Here is a 22,457-nt window from a genome sequence, read left to right as displayed (position 1 = left end):
ACTTTCCGAACAAAGTATTTCGACCCTATACTTGTCTGGGTTCACGAAATCTTTGCGGGGATAATTCTTGAAGTATCAATCTATTTCTGACAATGGAGAACAGATCAGAATGTAGAGGAAGTATATCATTTTCGTATACCAAATCGAGACCAAAAGACTCCTAGACCAATAATAGAAACGAACAAACATACATTTTCGGAAAACAGTTATGTCTGTTGGAACGGGTGCAACTATTCAAACGAATCGTTATGTCCGTTGGGAACGGGTGCAACTATTCAAACGAAACGTTATGCCCGTTTCTATTATTCATATTCAATTACGTGTTTGGCTCGACGAGCGTGCACTCCGCACTACCCTAACTCGTTTCAAACTTAACGCATAATTGCATTGGCCTATAGTAAATCACATTACTATCAAAATGCATTGATGATACTAAAATCACCAACAAACTCCCCCCATTTTAGTATAATCCTTGATTTACTTTACAGGTATAACGATCAAACAAATGCATAGAAGAAAATGTCTTACGATTGAATTTTCATCTTAGTACAAATACACATTCCAAATATTCGAAAATCAGGGTGTCATAATGATTGAACCCGTCAATCCATTTGAATATCTAAAGATATAGTACACATATGTTTCTTACAATACTCTACTATACATACTTGACACTTTACAAGCCATGTGTCCTTATCCATTAATAAGCATATAGGAAGCCAAGTCCAAGCTTCTTGAAGCGGCAAAACTTCATGCTCACATAGGTGATCCTTTTAATCTTGCACCTGCATTAGCAATTTTTCAAAAAAAACCATTAAGAAGATATACTTCAACCTAGCCATCACTTGCAGGTCTGAGCACATACCTTGGGAAGATAAACACAATTGCTCCAATCTTTAACTATGATCTTTCCACATTGAATTCTGCTTCTAACGTTGTATTAGAAGGGAATTGGGTATACCATAGTTAATAGATTTAAATGGACTTTAATCCCATCCCAATTACCGACTTCTTCACTAAGTCTCTAGCTAACCCCTTCGTCAAGTGGTCAGCTAAGTTTTGTTGCGACCGAACAAACTCAACAGATATCACCCCATTCATGATTAATTCCCTAATCATACTATGTCTAATACCCAAATGTCTAGACTTTCCATTGTATATTTGACTATATGATTTAGCCAGTGTGGCACTACTATCACAACGGATAGAAATTTGGTGATATCGGTTTAGGTCATATTGGAATCTCATATACCAAGTTCCTTAGCCATTCTGCTTCTTTACCAGCAGCACCTAATGCTACAAACTCATATTCCATTGTGGAACTAGTTATACATGTTTGCTTCTTGGAAGCCCATGAGATGGCACCTCCCCCAAGCAAGAACACCCATCCACTTGTAGAGGATGAATCTTCAACATTATTTATCCAACTAGCATTCGAATAACCCTCTAACACCGAAGGAAATCCCATATATGATAATCCATAATTCATAGTACCCTTCAAGTACTTGAATACCCTAGTTATCGCATGCCAATGATGTCTTCTAGGATTACTAGTAAATCTACTCAACTTTCCAACCGCATACGCAATATCCGGTCTAGTGCTAATCATAGCATACATCAAAGAGCCTATAGCTCTTGAGTATTCGATTTGATCCACAGGTTTACTTGTATTTGGCATAAGCTTTTCTCCTGGATCCATGGGAGTACTTACTGGAGAACAATTTTCATAATTGAACTTCTTGAGTATTTTCTCAATGTAATGAGATTGCGTAATTACAATCCCCTTATTCTCCAGTTTAATCTTAATACCAATAATAACGTTCGCTTCTCCCATATCTTTCATGGAAAACTTTTCATAGGTTTCTTCATTAGTTGGAAACTCGAATTTCTTATCCTCCTCGATAAGGTTCTCAAAATTCCACATCTCAGGATCTAATAGTTTTATTAGACTCCAAATCCATAAAACTATATAAGTTATGATCCTTCTTTGGATGGTCCATAAAACTCTATATATCAGTATTTATATATTAGTGGTTTCAAAATTATATAGCCAAACAACACATCAATTGACATCAATTGATACAACGTTTTGATAAGAATTATCTATCACCGTAATATTGCCAAACCATATATATGTTTTGGAATAGTACTTTCTGGAAAACTAATAAATCGTTTCAATTCTATATATAAATGGATGCATTGTTACATTAACATCATATCCTTTCACGCAGTGCCGACAATGTTGTAATAACTTTCAATTATAAAGTTTGCTGTGCTATAACATTAGTATGATAATCTACCTTTTCTTATCGATTGAGAGTTATTTCATTAACATACATATTAAATTTCATGCAAAACAAAAGTCATACTTTTAGAAAAGAATTTAATATATTATTTTGATTGATTCGGTATCATAAACAAAATTTTGTTTTCCAGACATAGTATAATTAATAATGATAATTATAAATTTGCATTATAATTCATAACAATTCATCACCGTCAAACTTTTCAGAGTACTTTAATGTTTATGAAGAGTAGTAAAAACATACCCGAATTTATGATACAAATTCTTCTTGTATTTTTGATTTGATTTATTCTCTCCTTTCTTTGATGTTTGAAATTGAAACCGCGATAGCCATTATATAAAATACTTATAGTATTTCAAGCACTCCCAATTTGTCTTGGAGTTTCTACGCAGAAATATCCAGGATAATTCAGCCTTATCGAGTTTGTGCAAGACCGACGAAAACTCGAATGTAGCGAAGAGTGCTCTGGAATTATTCTAAAGGTTTGCATTTTTGTGTTTTCACCATATGTAAATTGTCCTTGAAACTTGTCCAATTTTCCGAAACTTTTAGTCATCTCCTTGACGGTGCTTCCTCCTCCAGCCATGATTTTCAGAAAGAATACTTTGTTCGTTTGTTAGAGATTCGGTATGATTATCCTGGATATCTTCAAGAATCGTGTTCGTTCACTTTCCGAACAAAGTATTTCGACCCTATACTTGTCTGGGTTCACGAAATCTTTGCGGGGATAATTCTTGAAGAATCAATTTGTTTCTGACAATGGAGAACAGATCAGAATGTAGAGGAAGTATATGATTTTCGTATACCAAATCGAGACCAAAAGACTCCTTATATAGGAGACCAATAATAGAAACGAACAGACACACCTTTTCGGAAAACAGTTATGTCTGTTGGAACGGGTGCAACTATTCAAACGAATCGTTATGTCCGTTGGGAACGGGTGCAACTATTCAAACGAATCGTTATGTCCGTTGGAAACGGGTGCAACTATTCAAACGAAACGTTATGCCCGTTTCTATTATTCATATTCAATTACGCGTTTGGCTCGACGAGCGTGCACTCCGCACTACCCTAACTCGTTTCAAACTTAACGCATAATTGCATTGGCCTATAGTAAATCACATTACTACCAAAATGCATTGATCATACTAAAATCACCAACATCTCGTTATGTAAAGCAATTTACAAAGTTGTCAGCAAGTGGTAGCCTTCTCAAATTGGATTTGTTCCAGAGAGAAATGTCCACGAGAATATTATGATAGCCAAATAGGTGATGCATAATATGAAGGTTCGTAAAGGCTACTTTTCCGTCAAAGTGGATCTCTCGAAGGCGTATGATAAGATTAGTTGGGAATTTATCTAGAGAGTGCTTAAGGAAATCTAAGTTCTAGATAGAATAATCAATATGATTATGCATGGTGTTACAAGTATTGAAACGAATGTGAAGTGGAACGAAGGAAAAATGCGTATGTTAGACCTCAACATGGAATCCGTCAAGGGGACCCAATATCTTCGTATCTCTTCGTTTTGTGGATGAAGAAACTTTCACTCCTCATCATGGAAGCGGTGAATGTTAAAGAATGGAGAGTTATTCGCACGGGGATGGAGGGGCCATGGATTTCGCATTTTGATGTTTGCGGAAGACTTTGTTGTTAATAGGTGAAGCAACTCAAAGCCAAATGGAGTGTGTTATGAATATTCTCAGCATATTGTGACATGTCAGCCAGGAAGTCAATCAAGACAAATCTTGGAACATATCTCGTCTAAGCTAGCTAGCAGGAAAGCTAACTAACTTTCTTTTGCAGGTGGTGTTACTCTGACAAAGAGTGTGGTGCAGGCAGTTCCAAATCTACTTTTGCAGGTGGTGTTACTCTGACAAAGAGTGTGGTGCAGGCAGTTCCAAATCTACCCTATGATGACGGATATTCTTCCCAAAGCTTGCATCAAAGAGATTTATCGTCTTCAAAAGAGATTCATCTGGGGAGATACTTTGGAGAAACATAAATATCATGATGTTAACTTAAACTGATGTATGCAGAACCATGAAAACTGGAGAGATGACGTATTTATTTTTGCAGGAGCTGGAAGAGAAGGATTTTCAGTCAAGAATGTGTATGAAAGCATGGTTAATAACTAACCAACTAATGCTCATATAAAAGCCTTTATTTTTTTTTAGTCTAGAAAATTCATTATTATTGTGTATTAGTTTTGTTTTTTATTTCTATTTTCTTTCTTCTTTAGTTAATTATTGTCTGCTAATTTTTGGTTTGATTATTTTGTAATGTTTGGTTTTATTTATTTTTTTAGTATATTTTATTATTTATGTTTTATAATAAAAATGAAACTTTAACCTTACATTTTTACATCTCTGTTTTTTTTTTATATTTCAACTTCAGAATAATCATTACTACTCGAGACAAAAATTTGCTAGAAAGGCATGAGATTGAAAAAAGTATGAAACTTTATGAGCTTAATGTAGGAGAAGCTCTTGAATGGTTAAAGGTAAAGGCTTTTTAAAAAACACAATTGATTCAAATTATAAGGACATTTTATACGGCACAGTAAGAGAAACATCTGACCTGATGCATCTCCAGACATTTTTTTGGAAAAAATTAAGAATGTCTCACTTTTGGGAAAAATAAAAAATGTCTCATTTTTAACACCTTTGTTAGTGTGTGATTTAGGTGCGTCTGAAAATGCATTTTCAAACACTAGAGAATATATAAGGGTGGAAAGATCAACCCTAAAAAAACCATAGAAAAACACTGTTTGTCTATTTTTGAACAATTGAAACCTTCTTTCTTGTGTTTAATTTCTCACTTTCAAATGTAATAAAATGTTATAGGATTATATTCATCTATCTAAAAGTAGATTCAACAATAAATTTCAAGCTAAGAATAAATTCCTGAGATAAAGTATCCAAATTCTAACTTCAATTTGTAATAAATTTCAGAGGCAAAATCAATTCTGATTGAAAACACTGAAACATGTGTGACAATTTCTAGAATCCATTTTGCCTCCTCAAAAAGTAACTATTTTTGAGGAACTAAACATACACACATACACAGTCACACTGCACCAAGAAACCATAAAATCAACCAACAGACAATAAAAAAGATTATAAAATTCAACTACTTTGTATTAATTCTTAACATTATGCTGTTAATGGTACAAAATGACACCTTCAAGTTCAAACAAAGCATGACATTTGCTCATAGTACTCTTGGAGGTCAGACCGTAACTTGATTTAGATTCATCATTACTCTTTCGAAGTTATCACGAGCAACCCCAAAGCACCAATGAGAATATACTGCAAAAAAGAAGAGACAGCTTTAACACACTTCATACTCGCTCTAATATAAAGAGTTGATTTGAAAGAGAAAAGTGGAAAATCATAGCCATGATTGTGTATAAAACATGATATGTAACTCCACAACTTTCTGTCTAATTCAGTATCCCTCATTTATAACAGATCAAATCCTAAAATCTATGTCATCATACATCTTTAAACCGGTCATCAGTTATCTCATAGTTAAACATCCTGATTATCATGTTTCACCATAAAATACATAAAACAGCTAACTTCAGCTAATGATAACATAATGATCAGTGGATTGGAGGAGTAAACAAACCTTGATGATAGGTTTTTCCGTCATGATAATTGTCACCCAGCCAACATAAGGTAAGAACCTGCCATTGACAAATACAAGCAAATATCATAAAAGGATTTTCAACTGAACATGTTTCATACTATACAATGCAAACTGTATGAATCGGTGAAAGATAAATTTGGATAAACCCTTGGAACATAATGTTCGAAGGTCCAAGAAGTGTTTGATATTCCACAAATAGGTGTACAAAGACATTAATCGTGCATGCTCAGTGCCACATATCCCATTCTTATTATAGTTTGAGACTAAAACACATACAACCTTAACCTTTGTATTGTTAATTAAAAATATAGGTTGTCACCGCAAGCGAGGAATGAAGACAAGTTTAGAATCAAGTGGAAAAGAAATGCTATACCCGACAGCTCTACCCATAATGTGGTGCCTTTGCAGCCAAAGCTGACCATGGGCGTACAGAAGCCTGTCATCACCGTAATTGTTATCTCCTGCCAAAAACAGAAAAATGAATGACCGGTTTGCAAAAATGGAAAACTTAGCAAAAATTATGAAATAAGAGTATGGAGAAAAGAATGAGAGTCAAATTCACTTATAAAAGATTGGGTTTTGTAAAATACTATTTCTATTTCTATTTTTTTTTTTTTTTGCCGTAATAGTATTTATATATTAGTTATACTACCTTTTGTGAGAACATCGACCTCCCCATTATCAGCCCTTTCGTGTACCTACAAAACAATCAAGCATTAAGAGCCTCAAACAGGACAATCTTAATTATCATTCACTGCAAGTTAATAACTAATAACGGTATATTTTTGAAAGCATAAAGAAAGTTAGACAGGCGAAGAAAAGTTATGGAAATTGCTATGGGGAATCAGGATGGTTCTTTTGGAAAGAAGACCAATAGAAGTAATGTCAATCGTATCCATTTCTCACAATTATAAATTATCGCTTGCCAATGACAGGATGTTGATGAAAGTAGTTCAAACAATACACCAGAGGGTCAAAAGGTGAAGGAGGTATTTCTAATGGCTTCACAAATTAATGAAATGTATCCACCCATCTAGCATCGAGAACCACTTTTTCCTACTTTTCCAGGCTTTCACGTGAGAAGACACAGAGCACTTGGCCTCAGAATCAAATTCAGTAATGATGCAACTGTTGCAACGAACAAACTAAATCCAACCAAAATATTGAGCTTACCTTAATTACACGATGAACGATTGGAATCTCTCGTCCCTACAAAAGAAAAAGTGCACGCCAATAGATTTTGTCAGCAGGGAAAGAAAAGTCTCGAGCAGAATACAAAGAATCAGAAAAATGCTGATACATAGATATAAATCGAAGTAATCAAAACATTGAGGATAATAAAACCGAGAGGTGAACTTACATCTACATTAAATACAACAATCTCCCCTGCGCGAATCGGTTCCTTACTCATGTGTAAGAACAAGATGTCCCCCTGAAAAAACCAAACATTCATCAGCAACAGAAAGAAACAGACAAATTATATTACCAAAGCTTCCATGAATAAGATTGGCTTACCCGCTTGAATCCCGGTTCCATACTTCCAGAAAGAACAACAACAACAGGAGATTCACTGCCGGTGATGCACATCAATGCCTTCCATATTATCAGTGCAGACGTAACAATCATGCCTGAAGCAAAACACATAACCCCGGATTACTACTAAACCCATAAACCAGAAAATAAAAAACCTAGAATCTCAATTGGGACTGTTATGTTAAAGTTAAACCCTACACATCCTAAAATTAAACAAAATCATGGCTCATTCATGACATAACATAAACCCTAAAATGAAGAATTCACATCAAAAACATCAAAATTCTACATTTTCAAAATCGACCCACGTCAATGTAGCTCTCGAATTGAAGTAAAACAACGTAAAAACAGAATTTTGTTGGTATGAATTGAATGAAAAGATTTTTCAAGAGAAAGAAAGAGAACGAACCAAGACTAACACCCTGAGTGAGGACCTGACGGATCTGAAGAGATTTGATAGAATCCACGGTCTCACCGATCATACCCATTGCTTCTTCGTTCTTTCTTTCTACCAAACTTCACCACTTTCTTTTCACTTAACAAATGGAGAAAACCAAAGACCAATCCAAGGCCAATTTCTACCCAAAAAAATTTTTATTTTCTTATTTATTTATTACCCTAACTTGTTTAATTTCTTTCTTACTTTTTATTTTATTTTGAGTCATTCTTTCTTATTAGTATTTTTTTGGTGGTTCTGTTTTCTGATTGGATATAATGTGTCATTGTGACAAAACAACTAGCAAAGAAATGTCTTGTACCAATTATATTAATATATGCAATCTTTTAAGAAAAAAAATTACACGCAATCTAATCACTTTCTGATGTTGTTTTTTAGGTATATTTAGTTAAATATGTATTTAAAATAATTTGACTAGATATATGTTTAAAAATGTTTTAGGCTGTCAATACATAATTATTATTTTTTATTTTAATTTTGTTTAAGTTTTTTGGATTTTGTATGTAAATTAATCTTAGGAAATTCATTAAAAAATTATTTTTAGTTTTAGAAAATTTCTTTTTTAATTTTTAGGAAATTTTTTTTAAAGGTTGGAAAATCATTCAAAGTATGAAATTCTATTTATTTTTTAGTTTTATTTTAAGATTGTGGTAGATAATTTTTTTAATGAATGTAATTAAATTTGAAATATGTCAGATATTAAATAGATATATTCTTCTAAAATTCAATGGGTTGTTGGATCTTAGTAAAGGCTATTGGCAAAATCTCAGTTTTGTTGAAGAGGGACGTAAGTTAACTCAAAGTCAAAACTTTTAAAGTAAAATGAAGAGATTTAATAAGAATGGTGAAATCGATAAAAAAAATAACTTGTATAACATGATTGTGTGAAACGACATACTTCAACACACTTTCTTTTTATTAGTCGTCACCATACAATTCACGAGTCAATACGATATGATTGTTCTATTGTGTTTTTGTTTTTGCAATTTTGTGTGAGTTCTACTCCCAGTCTTCATCAATCATCATGTCACTAAAGAGAGTTGGAACTTCCACCAACTTCTTCGCTCCAATCTACTTTTCTTTTATGATATTTCAACCATGGAGCAAGAAGTTTGATACTATAGAGAGTGTGCTGAAATTCAAACCTTGCCTTCCTAGTTTTTAGAGGAGAGTGTTTTCAAAAATTGTGAGTTCTTCAAAATGCTTGAAGGAGCAAGGCTGAAAAACTTCATCTATGTAGCACCGATGGAGATATATCCAACTTTGATAAAAATGTTCTACGCCAACCTTAGGTATGCAAATGGTGTCATCACCTTAGAAGTCAAAAAGCTTTAGATTTCTCTACCTCTTAAAGAGATTGCTTAAATTTACAATCTTTCATATTATGGTTCCTACTACTAGGAAATTGATCAAAATGATGATTTTATTGTTGTCGCCACCTATTACTTCTTTCAAGATATAGACTCTACCTCATCTTTTCATGTGAGAAGTGTGCGCCCATACATTCGGTTAATTTACTACGTGGTAAACCATACTCTTGTCACTATAAAGCATAATCTGGGACAATTATCAAAAGTTGATGTGCTCATGTTCTTGCAAGATATAGACTCTACCTCATCTTTTCATGTGAGAAATGTGCGCCCATACATTCGGTTACTTTACTACGTGGTAAACCATATTCTTGTCACTATAAAGCATAATCTGGGACAATTATCAAAAGTTGATATGCTCATTTTCTTGACATTAGCCAACACATTTTAGACAAAATGGGTCATTGTAGTGATCCATCACATGATGGCAAGCAAAAGAATGAGAGTGATATGGGTATCATTTGGTCACTTGATACCAAAAGTGTGGGAACATTTTAACTTTAATGTTGAGGATGAGGAAATTGTGGATAACTCTACAAGGATAAGGAATGTTACAGTATGGATAATAAGAATCGAGATCAATAATGGAATGCCATTTCAAAACATCATAGAGTTTGAAGAACCCCTCAAAGACAATATGCTCAACATTAGGCTCACGACCAAGCAGGTCCTTCAAATGTTAAGGATTCTGATCACGATATTCCTAGGTCTCCTTCATCCAAAGCTCTCCTCAAAGACAAGACGCTCGACAGTAGGCTCACGACCAAGTAGGTCATTCAAATATTGAGGATTCTAATCACGATATCCCTCAGTCTCCTTTATCCATAATTCTCATCAAAGAAAGCCTCAGATAGCAGAAAAGGGCCAGCCATAAGATCAACTAGATAGCTCGGAAGCTTGCCTAGATTTAGCTGCTATCAAGGTTGTTCACAGATGAGGATAATGAGGACTCATAGTAGTTTTGTCACCCTCTTTGCTTACCTGTTAATTGTGTTTCACGTGAAGGTGAGAAAAATACAAGAAGGGTGGTTGAATTGTGTTGACTTTTTCTTCTTAAGATCTATTATTAGATTTTAGTTCAAAATCTGATTCAGAGTGTGATTAATAGTAGCGGAAAATGTTAAACAAGAGTAAAGAATAAAGCAAGACAACACACAAGCAATTTATCCTGGTTCCTCCTACAAATCAGGAGTAGTCCATTCTCCTTGCACTTCCAAGAGATTTTCACTATAATAGATCTTATTACTAGTTGCTCAAGCACACAAGCAAGAGACATCCAATGCTCAAACACACGAGTAAGGGACTTTAATGCTCAAGCATACAAGCAAGAGATCTCAAATTGCCCAAGCACACAATCAAGATACTTTTACAAATGCTCAAGCACACAAGCAAGAGATTTCAGAAATGCTCGATCACACAAGCAAGAGACTTCACTGCTCAAGCACGCAGGCAAGAGACTTCTAATAATTTATCTAACAAATAAATGATAGTAACAGAGTTATAGTTACACTTTATATACAATCAGAGGTGTAAACAGATTACAACACAAAAACTCTAAGACTTAAGAGCTTCTAAGAATGTAAAATGGTAAAAGCTCTAAGTTAGATTGAGCTCTTTGTTTTGATAGAGTAACTTCTCTTTTTCTTGTCAAGGCACAGTGTTGTATTTATCTCCAAATCTTCAGCTCCTTTTATAAAGTTCCATGATAGAGTTGTTTGATAAATAGTTGGCATGGTTTTCCACTTCCTCCATTCCTCCCTACATTCTCTCACACGAACTCAGCAACCACCACTTGAAATTTTAGGGTTTTAGAACAGTATAAATAGGATAAGTACTTTACTTTTCAAGGATAGTACAACTTAGGCATAAAGTTACATTAAAAAACTCTAATTTTTGCATCAGAGTGTTATTGCGTCGTTGTTGTCATTGAGTTTGGAGCACTTTATTTTTAAGCTTTTAATCTTGCTGTCATATACATTTCGTTGAAGTTTATTTCCGTCTATTTTCATTGTACCAGCTTCAAGTTTCCGTTTGGAGCAGGTTCTTAATTTATTCAGCATTATTTAAATTTTATTCACTTTGTCTATTTTATTTTGCACACTTATTTCTTTGTCTTACTTTAATCCCGCAACTTTATTTATTTATTCCATTGCATGTTTTTTATTTTACTTGAATCACTTAACATGTTTAATTTCGTATTCAATCAAAAACTTTAACGTTTAGCGTAAGCATGTCCAACTAATTTGTTAGTGTTGGAATGTAAGGCGCGTCGATTTAACGGTACTCTTCTGTCATTTCTTTAAAATTACTATTGAGGGTTGTTTTTGTTTAAATACAATTTTTTTAACTTAATTTGATTGGCTACTACGAGAGTAAAACCATAAACACGTCGGGTAAGATTGAAAGTCGTTCGACACTTAAGACTAAAATTGATTTGTTTTTAGTTAATAAATACCAGAAAAATACTTTATTAATTAATTAGGAGGATTTAATATTTCTAGAAAAAATTTATCATACATCAAAGTCACAAACCTAGTCCCAACTGATATAACTACTTCAAAAGAAAAACTTCAACTATGTAAGAGATAAATACTAATAATAAAAAATTAAATATTATTGAATTATTATATATCGACAAACATATATATATATATATATATATATATATATATATATATATATATATATATATATATATATATATATATATATATATATATATATATATATATATATATATATATATATATATATATATATATATATATAGGACGTATCATATGAGAATGATATTTTTATGTGAAAACATGAGAATAATATGAACCATTAGATTTTAAAATAAATGGTAGAGAATATTTGTCAATTTTTTTCTCTCTCCTCAATATTTTATTTTAATGATAGAGGAGAGAGAAAAAAAATATTGACTCATAATCTCCATCATTTATTTTAAAATCTATTGGTTCAGATTCATTCTAATGTTCTCACCTAAAAATGTCAATCTTTTAAAATAAATATTAAGGATCATAGAAAGAGAAACCAATCCAGTCCATTAAAATCAACAAATCAAAATTTAATGGTCGTGATTCATTGTTTTCATTTCTCATAATAATTAAGTGTTCTCACTTGAGTCATCCTATATATATATATATATATATATATATATATATATATATATATATATATATATATATATATATATATATATATATATATATATATATATATATATATATATATATATATATTGACTTCTACCAGCTTTAAAAGCACTTATAATCCACTTCAACTTGAAAATTGATATTTTTTCTTGTTTGAATATTTTTTCAAAATCATTTCTCCTCCTCGTAATTCTAGTATGATTCATAGCTTTTGATTTTAATATAATCAATTCTATATTTATTATATATTATTTATTACAACTCTTTTAAATTTTCCTTCTTTATCCTCTTTAAGTTTTCATCAATTATTTTCTTTTTTATTTGTATTAGAATTTAGGCTAAATTACAGTTTGGTCCCCCTATTTTGGTATTCTCACGGTTTTAGTCCCCCCATTTTCTTTTTAAACAGTTTTGGTCCCCCATCCCAATTTTGTTCATGAACATTGCATGATCCGTACATGAACAGTACATGACCGTACGTGAACAGTTGGATCAAAATTGGGATGGGGGGCCAAAACTGTTTAAAAAGAAAATGGGGGACTAAAACCGTGAAAATATCAAAACAGGAGGACCAAAACTATAATTTAACCTAGAATTTATTACCAGTTTGATAATTATACCATTCAAAATCAATTTTGTTAAAATTATCCAAACAACATTAATCCATAACATTCACTTTTATATCATTTTATTCAAGGGCGGAGCCAAGGCCCAGCTAGCCCGGGCAGGCGCCTGGGCTCAACCCCTATTTTCTTTGTACTTCCCCCCAATTTTATAGTCGATTTTTAGACAAAATCAAGAACAAAATCGATTTTATCCAAACATAAGTTAATTATTCTAAACTCAATTCTATTAAAATCTTTTTTTACCAAATTCAATTATCTCTAAATCAATTTTATGGTCATCCAAACACACCCTAAATCTATTAGTGCCATAAAGCAAAACCAAGCTTGGTGTTGGCTCCTGCGCCACCAAAAAAATTAAATTATATAAAAAACATAATATAATATATTTTTATGTTCCTTCATACACAAAATACTTGCATAATTTATCAGACAACTTGTTTGTTTCAATGTCTCTTCAGCTTCAGCTACCGCTTCGTGGCTGCGTTGTTGGGCGCGTGAAATCAACGACGTGCTCGCCGCGTGCACGAAGAGTCAAAACCTTGGCTACTCTATCACAACCCCAAAGCGACGATGGTGTTAACTGGGTGGAAGCAACTTCAAGTTTCTTCGAGCAAGACAAAAGACCCATCATGTTATTCGACGGTAAATTATCAAAATTCTTCTTCTTCGAATTTTCGATGGAACAAACGTCTCTTGGAACTCTATTAATTTATTTTTGATTTTGAAACACAGGTGTATGCAATTTATGTAATGGAGGAGTAAAGTTTGTTCGTGATAATGATCGAAATAAGTAATATTATTATAATATCCTTTCTCACATTTTCATTATAGTTATTAGTTAGTTAGAGCAGTTGATTAGTCAGTTAATTGGTTTTGACAGGACAATTAGATATGAAGCTCTTCAGAGTGAAGCTGGTAAGATGTTACTCAGGAGATCAGGAAGAGCCCCTGATGATATCTCAAGTGTTGTTCTTGTGGAAAATAATAGGTATTCACTATTTGTATTATAAAAAATATTTATTTTTTATAGATAAAAAAATAGCGGATAACTGATAAGGTAGTTTATAGCAGATGAATTTATAGAAGATATCTGATAAGTTAGTTGAGTGCTGATAAGATGGTTTATTTATTTTATAGATCATACATAAAGTCAGAAGCTGTGCTGAAGATAATGGAATACATAGACTTGCCCTTTCCTCAGCTAGCAATTCTTCTTCACTTCATGCCTCTGTAAGTTAGCTTCTTTACATTTTCATCATGTTATTTTATTGCTAAAGGCAAACAAGGTTGTGATATATGGAACAAACAACCGCAGGTTTGTCAGAGATTTTGTTTATGACAACGTTGCAAATAACCGTTACACCGTTTTCGGTCGCTCTGAATCATGTGAAATCTAGCATTATCCTCCAAGGAATACTAGTAGTCATAACAGTATTTTGTTATATGTATATGTACTGTAAAACATAGCAAACAAGCTTTAGTTTGATATAATTGTTCAAAAAATAATGTATATTGTTGTACCATGATGAGTTGTGTAAACAAAAACTATAAGTTGAGGTTGATTAGTCGGGTCGATCCGTTACTAATGATTATAAATAAATTAATTTCTGATGGAATCTAAATATAGCTGATTCTATTACAGAGAGCATAACATTTTACATGGATAGTCTACAAACCAGAATTCAGAGAAGTATTCGCGATCATGCACATGTTTTGATCAAAAGAAAGCGACGAGTCTGTTATTACATATGTACTGCTATATACATTTCCAAAAGGAAGATTTTGGATTGTACATGAAAACAAACTTGAAGAACAAGCTGTGGAATCTGAATCATTCAACGTGGAATACTCCCTGTGACGGAAAACATTTCATCTGGTTTTCCTACGTACAATAAAACTAACCCATATGCATACCTGTGAATCAATCAAAATCGTTAAATTCTTAAAAAACCGACTCTGATTAGTTTGACGGTGTAAACTTTTTACATCAACAATGTATTAGAATTGAACTTGAAAAGAAAATTACGATTTATTTACCCGATAAGTAAGATAATGAGTGCCAAGATCAGAAAGACGTACTGATACCATTTATATTTGGATTTTCGTTTTACGTTATATCCTGGAGGTACATATTTGCGGTTCACATAACCATATTGAGGGCGTATTAAGAGAACGAAACCAAGGAAAAACCCTGAAAGGAATCCTCCTATATGAGCTGAATTGTCCACATGAGGTAGAAATCCAACAGCCAAATTTAAGCCAATAATGAGCAGAAGACTTGTAAGAGCAGCACACTGCAGAAGTAAACACAGTGAATCGATCCGTTAAAAGTTAGAATTACAACTCTAATTCAAAAGTAAAAATATACTAAAAACACAACCGCAGAACACGCAATATTTGATCACGCAGTTTGACCAATTGATCTAAGTCTCAGAGAACATTGTTCTTACCGGCACTCATACACGTTAGAAAGTACCTTGTTTAAATATATAGTCCAATTGGTTAGAAGCTCGGAAAGCATGGCTCCCAGAAGTCCAAAAAGCGCACCCGATGCGCCAACTGATATGGTAGTTGGTGTTCCCGGGTCTCCCAGATGCAAAATCGATAACAAACTTCCACCAAAACCAGAAAACATATACAGTAATCCAATTTTAACTGCAGAGTCCAAGAGATCATACATAAATAAATCAACTAAACATAGAAAAACAACAGTGAGTTTCAATTGAGACATGCTTACAGAATCCGAATTCGTTCTCAAGACGAACTCCGATGAATAAAAGACTAAACATATTGGCAAGTAAATGTATAACTCCTGCATGAAGAAACATGCAAGTAAAGAAACGCCATCCTTCATTTTCACCCACCACAAGGTCCTTTTCAAGAGCTCCCATTACCCTCAGCCTGCATAAAGTTTACATAATAACACCATAATCACCAATTAACAAAAGAAGATTAAACTTTAACATTGTTTCTTTTCTTTTTCTATTTTTTTCTATGCATGCATGCATGTATTATAGGCATTTTCATTTTATGTCTTATGTTGCATTAGCATATCCTCAAAGTAAGACCACAGAAGCATGATTTTAATTCGCTGATGTGGTTACACTGCAAAGTTTTTATATTTCGGTCAAATGCAGAAAAATGCAGCCGAGGCGGTTGAAATTGCAGCTTTTAAACCGTTTTAGATAGTTTAAAATTTGTTATATTGCGACTGCAATTGCTGTCGCATAGCGCAATTTTTTAAAACCATGCCTATAGGAAATTCAGGATGCGTATTTACCATAATCACGAACGTTATATCAAATATGACCTTTAAAATGACGATGATTATGCGAGAGAGAAGAGATTCTTACGTGCGAACCGAAGGGCCGAGGAGAGGGTTTTCGGTGAAAGGTTGAAAAGAGAATCTTCCCAAATAATGATAGTAAAGGCAATCATGTTCATTCAAATATCCAGGACAATCATTGAGATACATGCTATACACAAACAATACAATATTGGCTAAAAAAATGAGCGGCACCAACCACGAGAACCATTGTGTTGATTGTGGTATATGGTAAGAAGGCGGTGGTGGCGGGGGATAACGAGCCGCCTCTATATCGTTGGAGTACGGCGGCCTTTTCCCCATAGGAGGTTGTGAGGATTGTAACAAACGAACATGCACCGACAGAGAAAGAAGAAAAACAACAGAAATAGAAATGTTGTGTTGGCAAATATGCAAAAAATGCTTAGGAATGAAAACGAATGAGTCTTAGCCTAGCAGTTAAATTAGGTAACTCATTTTCTTCCTTATATAATAATCTGTTATTACATTATATATTACATTATGTTATATATAGTATATAGTACTATACATTACAATAATACACTCTCAATAACATTGCTAAATTTTTTTTTTTAATTTATAAAATCGGTATATCTGCGTGTAAATATAACCACAGATTAAGCTCAAAGAGATACATCGAATCATTCTAAATAGTAATTATTCAAAAATACAACAAAGTTTACACAGATTATTGTTCAATAATCGTAGTTACACAACAAATAAAAACAATTTGAAATCTTCTCAACAATTCAAAGGGAATTGGTAGCTACTTAAGCAAGCAGAATAGTTTAGGTTTGGTATGAGAGGCAGTTCCATGAGCATTATGGCAGAAAGAGAAAACCTTCATCCTAGGAACAGCAGATTGTATATAAACATGATCAAACACAATGTTGGAGCATCCAAAATTTTGGTCACAGTTCAAATTTATTGCTTTGTCTGTTAATGATGTTCCAACAATGTATTTGAAAGTTACATCACTCACTTTGATTGCTTGAGTCTATTACACATAACATTCAATAGAAAAATTTGTTAGAAATTATATTATATAAACATGATTTTTCATTAAAAAAAAACTTAGTTAGTGGATTTTATTGTGTTACCTTGTTTGGGCAAATCATTGGCTTAATACAATAAAATTGTTCAATGATAATTGGGTTGTTGACTCTAACAAATTTGATTTTTTCAAAGGTGATCCTCCTAGCATATCCTCCTCCACCCTGTTGCATTTAAAATTATAATATGTGACCATAATTATATAAGCAAAAAATCCTTGGAATAAAAAAAGTATAAATTAATCCATCAGGTGACAAATACCGATATTACTAGTTTGGACGCCTTTGTGCGAGTTGGAACTCGGAGCCTTACTATTGTGTGTGAGTTTTGTGTTCTATTTAAAACTAGTCTATGTGTTCTATTTAAAACTAGTCCATAAGACGAGGATCATCACTCACCGGACTAATGCAACAACCATTAGGTTGAAATTAGTCCATAATGTGGACTTCGCCCAACTCAACAGATAAATGTCAAAATTACTATATTGCACACTTTCATCCGAATTTGAACTTTGAACATTATAGTTAAGGTGAATTCTTATTTATCTAACTCAAAAAGTTGGGTAAAGTTACATTCAGTATAAAACGTCTTGAAAACAACAAACAATTGTATTATTTAATAAATAAATATGTTAAAATTAAATGGTATCGTGTCATTGGTTGAAGGTACACTACCCAACTTTTTGTGATGGGTAGAGAAGTTGTCCCCGTTAGGTAATTGCGAGTTTGAGTTGTTCCATTTAAAACCACTCTATAAAGAGGGTCTTGCTAAGTCAACTAACAAATGCAAATATTACAAGACTGAAAGACTTCATCCGAGTTTGAACTCGAAATCTCACAATTGTGTGTACGTTTGAGTTTCTAGGAAGCACGAACACTCCAAATACGACACCGACAATGACACTAGTTATAATTTGAAAAAATTAATAAATAAAAAGTAATCACAAGTGTCGGTGTCTGCGACGAATACGGACACAACATTTTTCAGAGGTGTCGGTGGTGAGTTTAACCTTTCCATTTCGTGTATGTAAGCAAATTAGTATGAATTAATTACCTGCTTTGTCTTGATCCTTACTCCATTTAATGTCTCTATAATTGTACAATTTTTCACATGCACATCCTCTACAATATCACTCTCTCCACGTGCCCCCAATGATCCAATACTACCAAAAAAAATATTTTCTTGATTAATATAAGGTAAAGTAGATTGCACATTTTAATAAAAAAATAAAAAAATCAAAATTCCAACCTGATACCATGTCCTGGACCACATGTTATACCAGTTATGTTGATTAATGATGATCCAGCACTAATAGCAATACAATCATCACCTAAATTATCACCAGACACAATATATAATGTTTCAGTTTTGGTTTATTATCTAATATAGATTAAAATTAGTTCCTAATTAATTACCTGTTGCAATAATAGAGTCATGTACTTGAATTTCTTTTGAACCAGATATATCAATGCCATCAGTATTAGGACTTTCTCCGGGAGCAATTAATTTGAGATTAGAGACAATTCCCTTTATACAATTTGTTAGAGTTATATGGCTTCTTGCTGGATTAATACTTTTATAACCTTTTAGTCTAAATCCATTACATCTATTAAATGTTACTGCCTGCACATTAATTAACATAAACAAAATTAATATACCAAATATTTCTGACCGAATGTGTATGGTATCTAACACACAGACTTCAGAAACAACACCAACACGTGTCAGACACCAGACACGTTTTTGTTTAGGTGTGTTATTATTTTGGAGAAATGATACGTACTGTTGGTGGACGGCAAGTTGTTCCCTGAAAAGAGAAAAAATCATAAGAAAACTATAGAAGAGTGTGTTATAGAAGTAATAGAAGTTGAAATGTAAAGCCAAAAAAGCACTTATGTTTGACTTACAGGTGATGGATTTCCTAAGCAAGGTTGTTTCCACCACATAGAGCCTCTACCATCAATAGTACCTTTTCCACTTATAATTAAGCCATTCACAAATGAGAAACCTATCCATGTGTTTAAATGAGATCCTGAATATTCTGATTTTGTTGCTGGTGCAACTATGTTCCCTGAAAGCTGAATTCACAAAAAAGCACTTAATTGGTTATTTTTCACTTACAACTAGAGAAATTAAGGACCTGTTTGAATGACTTTTAATTTTTAGTTTTTAAATTCTATTTTTTCAAACACTTTTAACAAACTGTTTCTTAAAAGAAAAGAAGTGAAAATCCATTTGGTAATCATAACTCTAAAAACTGTTTTAGAGAATAAATAGCTTAAAAACTTGTTTGATAGATTGATTTTTAAAATATTTTTTAAATAATTAAAACTATTATATTAAATTATAAAGTCAAATATATTCACATTTCTTATAAAATTAACATTTTTTAAATGAATAGTACTTCCTAGTCACTATAGAAATGATATACTGGTAGTTTTAGAATATCTGAATAAATTTTATTTTTAACTATTTTATAATTATTTTTTAAAATGTGTTTTAAAAATTGTTTACAAAAGAAAAATATATTATAAATTTGTAGGAAACCTTAATTTAGTTTTTTGAAGAAGCAAAATAAAAAAAAAAACGTGTTTTCTATTTTTTTAAACAAAGTTCAAATTTATTGAAATATACTATTATACAAATTAAACTATTATAGAGTAAAAGCAATTCAATTATATTTATTTTGTATGTATTTTTATAAATAGGATGGCTTTAAAAGATATACAACGAGTCATTCTGACATCGGACATCAAACTTATGCAAATTCTATTGAACCATTCCGACGCATAGTTTCTCCTTCAATACTCGCAGTCAGTCCTTCCATATTATAACGAATGCTATTTTTTTAAAAATAAAATAAAATATGATGCGTATATGATTTAAACTTCAATATATACGTATATTATTGATAGATTATTGGTAGTAGTGTACCAATAATATTCCAGAAACACAAATTTATCAATAAAATAAATTATATATATATATATATATATATATATATATATATATATATATATATATATATATATATATATATATATATATATACACATATATACACACACACACACGTGGAAATGGTAGATTTTACCCATACAATAGAAATAAAATTTAAAAAAATGATAAAAAAATCAACAATAAATAGAAAATAAAAATGTAAAAAAAAATAAATAAATCAATTAATCCAATTCTTATAGTTTAATATAAAAATATATATTTTATTCAATAAATTTTAAAATGTCATTGTTGTCTTTTTTTTTCTATTACTATATATATATATATATATATATATATATATATATATATATATATATATATATATATATATATATACACTAATACAATGCACATACATAAAAAAATAAAATAAAGGGTCTTGCTAACCAGTGCCCTCAGTGCAATGGTTAAACATTTCAAAAAAAGAAAATATTTTATAGAAAATTTAATATTTCAATTTTCGAGGCATTAAATATGCGGATTATCGAGATAAATTTACTATTTTTAAAGTCTTAAACATTGTCCTGAGAGCACTGGTTAGCATTTCCAAAAAATAAAATTGAATAACAATATTTATTTTTATAGCAAACAAAATTTAATTTCTATTAAATTAATTATATATGAAACATTATGGTGTGTCAATGTGAGGTATAAGAACAAATACATACAATAAATATATAAGTCAGTTTTATTTCATATTTAAAAACAGAAAACTGAAAACCAAAATAGTATAGAGTAGTTTTCAGTTTTCACATTTAAAAAGAGTCATTTCAAAACAGTTTTAAGAAACAATTTTTAAAATTGAGACAACCAAACAGATTTTTGAATTTTGAATTTTAGAAAAGAAAAAACTGTTTTTAAAAAGCTATTCAAACAAATTGACTTCTTTTAATGTATATTTTTTTCATACGCACCGGCCATAATCAAACTGTAGACCAAATAATTAACAGATTCAAATATTTACCATTTATAGGACAATATTGATATTTGAAATTTTGAATGTCTTAATTATATTGACATGAATATCATGGTTACGAAAGTACCTGAATGTAAATATTTTTAGAATTGCATGGACCATTGAATGCTATTGGCCTCAATAAAAATGTCTTGGCTGCTGGTATGATCAGTTGAGATGTGCCTGATTTGCTCTTACACACATCTTTCCATGCTTTTAGAAATGCCTGATCAATATACATTACTAATTTTCATTAGATTTAGTTTTAAATTATTTTGATTAATCTTACACATGAAGCTAAATAGATTAAAAATTAATTTACAGGAGAATCATTGGTTTTTCCATCTCCAACTGCTCCATATTTCAACACATTGAAAGTCGTTGTGCTACTCAATCCCGGTTTAACGATACTTAGAATCACCCACAATGTGATAAAACACTCCTGTACAGAAGAAATAAACTTCAAACACCATACTGACAAAGACGCAGACACATTAAAACAAAAAAATAACACGAAAAAATGAATTAGTAACTTAATATAATCCTATATGTCGGTTTCGTTTTAGGATCGGTATTACTGAGATACTAACCATAGTATGAAACATTGTTATGCTTTTGAACCACATGACTTTCACACCTTCAAAGACTATGTAACATACTTCACATTTTGCTTCTATTTATAAGGGTAATAGCAAAGTAGAACTTAAATAATTAATTCTTTCAATTGATAAAATAAATCAACTAATGTTTAGAGTAAGTCAATTGAAACATGTTAAGAGGTTGAGGAAAATTAAACTCCACACAAGCTAGTTGGAAAAACACATGGCTTATGGAAAAATGTACTTATCTAAGCTATCTTATGTTATTTTGGTAAACTGATAAATAGATAAAGAAATTGTTAACGTAGTTAGGATGAAAAAGTTCTTCAAACTACTTTGATTTCAAATCACGTTAATTGTCTTATAGGGAGACATTGGAAAGGAAATAATCAATTTGGCCGGTTCTTAATGCGATAACAAAT

The 22,457-nt window shown here is 31.8% G+C and overlaps 4 protein-coding genes across 4 annotated transcripts; 1 reads left to right on the top strand and 3 right to left on the bottom strand.

The window, feature by feature from the left end:
• Positions 1-5,424: 5,424 nt before the first annotated feature.
• Positions 5,425-8,101, bottom strand: LOC131648369 (uncharacterized). The gene is made up of 8 exons (XM_058918133.1): positions 7,902-8,101; positions 7,475-7,587; positions 7,320-7,391; positions 7,133-7,168; positions 6,612-6,657; positions 6,333-6,420; positions 5,939-5,996; positions 5,425-5,616 (listed from the first exon to the last, which is right to left on the bottom strand). The coding sequence occupies exons 1-8, from the start codon at positions 7,978-7,980 to the stop codon at positions 5,566-5,568; spliced, it is 543 nt and encodes a 180-aa protein (XP_058774116.1). The 5' UTR covers positions 7,981-8,101; the 3' UTR covers positions 5,425-5,565.
• A 5,378-nt stretch (positions 8,102-13,479) lies between these two features.
• On the top strand, positions 13,480-14,668 carry LOC131654086 (DCC family protein At1g52590, chloroplastic). Its single transcript, XM_058924499.1, has 5 exons — positions 13,480-13,745; positions 13,836-13,893; positions 13,984-14,091; positions 14,241-14,333; positions 14,419-14,668. The coding sequence occupies exons 1-5, from the start codon at positions 13,550-13,552 to the stop codon at positions 14,498-14,500; spliced, it is 537 nt and encodes a 178-aa protein (XP_058780482.1). The 5' UTR covers positions 13,480-13,549; the 3' UTR covers positions 14,501-14,668.
• Positions 14,669-14,678: 10 nt separating this feature from the next.
• LOC131654085 (RHOMBOID-like protein 5) lies at positions 14,679-16,833 on the bottom strand. Its single transcript, XM_058924498.1, has 5 exons — positions 16,457-16,833; positions 15,841-16,004; positions 15,580-15,758; positions 15,141-15,397; positions 14,679-15,017 (listed from the first exon to the last, which is right to left on the bottom strand). Exons 1-5 carry the CDS (start codon positions 16,729-16,731, stop codon positions 14,939-14,941), a joined length of 954 nt encoding a protein of 317 aa, XP_058780481.1. The 5' UTR covers positions 16,732-16,833; the 3' UTR covers positions 14,679-14,938.
• A 60-nt stretch (positions 16,834-16,893) lies between these two features.
• LOC131654084 (probable polygalacturonase At3g15720) lies at positions 16,894-22,072 on the bottom strand. The gene is made up of 10 exons (XM_058924497.1): positions 22,027-22,072; positions 21,759-21,878; positions 21,525-21,662; positions 19,389-19,559; positions 19,265-19,288; positions 18,897-19,104; positions 18,730-18,811; positions 18,535-18,643; positions 17,529-17,645; positions 16,894-17,425 (listed from the first exon to the last, which is right to left on the bottom strand). The coding sequence occupies exons 1-10, from the start codon at positions 22,060-22,062 to the stop codon at positions 17,195-17,197; spliced, it is 1,236 nt and encodes a 411-aa protein (XP_058780480.1). The 5' UTR covers positions 22,063-22,072; the 3' UTR covers positions 16,894-17,194.
• Between the last annotated feature and the right edge of the window lie 385 nt (positions 22,073-22,457).

Source organism: Vicia villosa, linkage group LG2, assembly GCF_029867415.1.
Source record: "Vicia villosa cultivar HV-30 ecotype Madison, WI linkage group LG2, Vvil1.0, whole genome shotgun sequence".
Lineage (NCBI taxonomy): Eukaryota > Viridiplantae > Streptophyta > Magnoliopsida > Fabales > Fabaceae > Vicia > Vicia villosa.
Note: the sequence above shows the minus strand (reverse complement) of the source record. Positions and strands in the feature narration are given on the sequence as shown.

Bases quoted from the DNA above. Each gene is read 5' to 3' on its own strand.
- LOC131654086 (XM_058924499.1), top strand. From the start codon at position 13,550: ATGTCTCTTCAGCTTCAGCTACCGCTTCGTGGCTGCGTTGTTGGGCGC. The intron at 13,746-13,835 runs GTAAATTATCAA...TTTGAAACACAG, and splicing joins ACCCATCATGTTATTCGACG to GTGTATGCAATTTATGTAAT. The intron at 13,894-13,983 runs GTAATATTATTA...TGGTTTTGACAG, and splicing joins CGTGATAATGATCGAAATAA to GACAATTAGATATGAAGCTC.
- LOC131654084 (XM_058924497.1), bottom strand. From the start codon at position 22,062: ATGTGGTTCAAAAGCATAACAATGTTTCATACTATG. The intron at 21,663-21,758 runs GTAAATTAATTT...TATATTGATCAG, and splicing joins GAAAAACCAATGATTCTCCT to GCATTTCTAAAAGCATGGAA. The intron at 19,289-19,388 runs GTAAGTCAAACA...TTCTCTTTTCAG, and splicing joins GCTTAGGAAATCCATCACCT to GGAACAACTTGCCGTCCACC.
- LOC131648369 (XM_058918133.1), bottom strand. From the start codon at position 7,980: ATGGGTATGATCGGTGAGACCGTGGATTCTATCAAATCTCTTCAGATC. The intron at 6,658-7,132 runs GTAAGCTCAATA...ATTGTTTTGTAG, and splicing joins TCGTTCATCGTGTAATTAAG to GTACACGAAAGGGCTGATAA. The intron at 5,617-5,938 runs GTTTGTTTACTC...TCTTTTTTGCAG, and splicing joins CGGAAAAACCTATCATCAAG to TATATTCTCATTGGTGCTTT.
- LOC131654085 (XM_058924498.1), bottom strand. From the start codon at position 16,731: ATGGGGAAAAGGCCGCCGTACTCCAACGATATAGAGGCGGCTCGTTAT. The intron at 16,005-16,456 runs GTAAGAATCTCT...AACTTTATGCAG, and splicing joins CTCGGCCCTTCGGTTCGCAC to GCTGAGGGTAATGGGAGCTC. The intron at 15,759-15,840 runs GTAAGCATGTCT...TGGACTCTGCAG, and splicing joins TGAGAACGAATTCGGATTCT to TTAAAATTGGATTACTGTAT.